This window comes from Buceros rhinoceros, unplaced genomic scaffold (genome assembly GCF_000710305.1).
Source record: "Buceros rhinoceros silvestris isolate BGI_N320 unplaced genomic scaffold, ASM71030v1 scaffold40565, whole genome shotgun sequence".
In the NCBI taxonomy this organism is placed as follows: Eukaryota; Metazoa; Chordata; class Aves; order Bucerotiformes; family Bucerotidae; genus Buceros; species Buceros rhinoceros.
The window spans coordinates 1-209 of record NW_010414098.1 but is presented as its reverse complement, the minus strand read 5'-3'; the positions used below and the strand labels follow the sequence as shown (position 1 = coordinate 209).

Below are 209 nucleotides of genomic sequence, written 5' to 3'. Positions count from 1 at the left end.
CCGCATCGCCCCCCGCCGTGGCGAGGGGATCGGGGGCTCAGCGCTTACCTCGGGGGAGCGCACCGCGTTCTGGAAGACGGCGTAGGCCATAATCGAGCTGGAACCTACAACACTGAGAGGACAGAGCACCGGCTGGGTCAGCAGCCCGGGGGAAAAGCCGCTTCTCTCGTTTTTTCTGGAGAAAATCGCGGTGGCAATAGCATCGCCAT

At 63.2% G+C, this 209-nt stretch overlaps 1 protein-coding gene across 1 annotated transcript in view; it reads right to left on the bottom strand.

Annotated features, from left to right (window-relative positions):
• The window catches only part of TMEM116 (transmembrane protein 116), a gene marked incomplete at its 5' end in the record, with an annotated part of 11719 nt that extends 11587 nt beyond the window's left edge, over positions 1-132 (bottom strand). The window contains one exon of the mRNA XM_010136982.1: positions 49-132. Within this exon, the coding sequence (XP_010135284.1) occupies positions 49-132 (84 nt within the window). The remainder of the gene's footprint in view (positions 1-48) is intronic.
• Between the last annotated feature and the right edge of the window lie 77 nt (positions 133-209).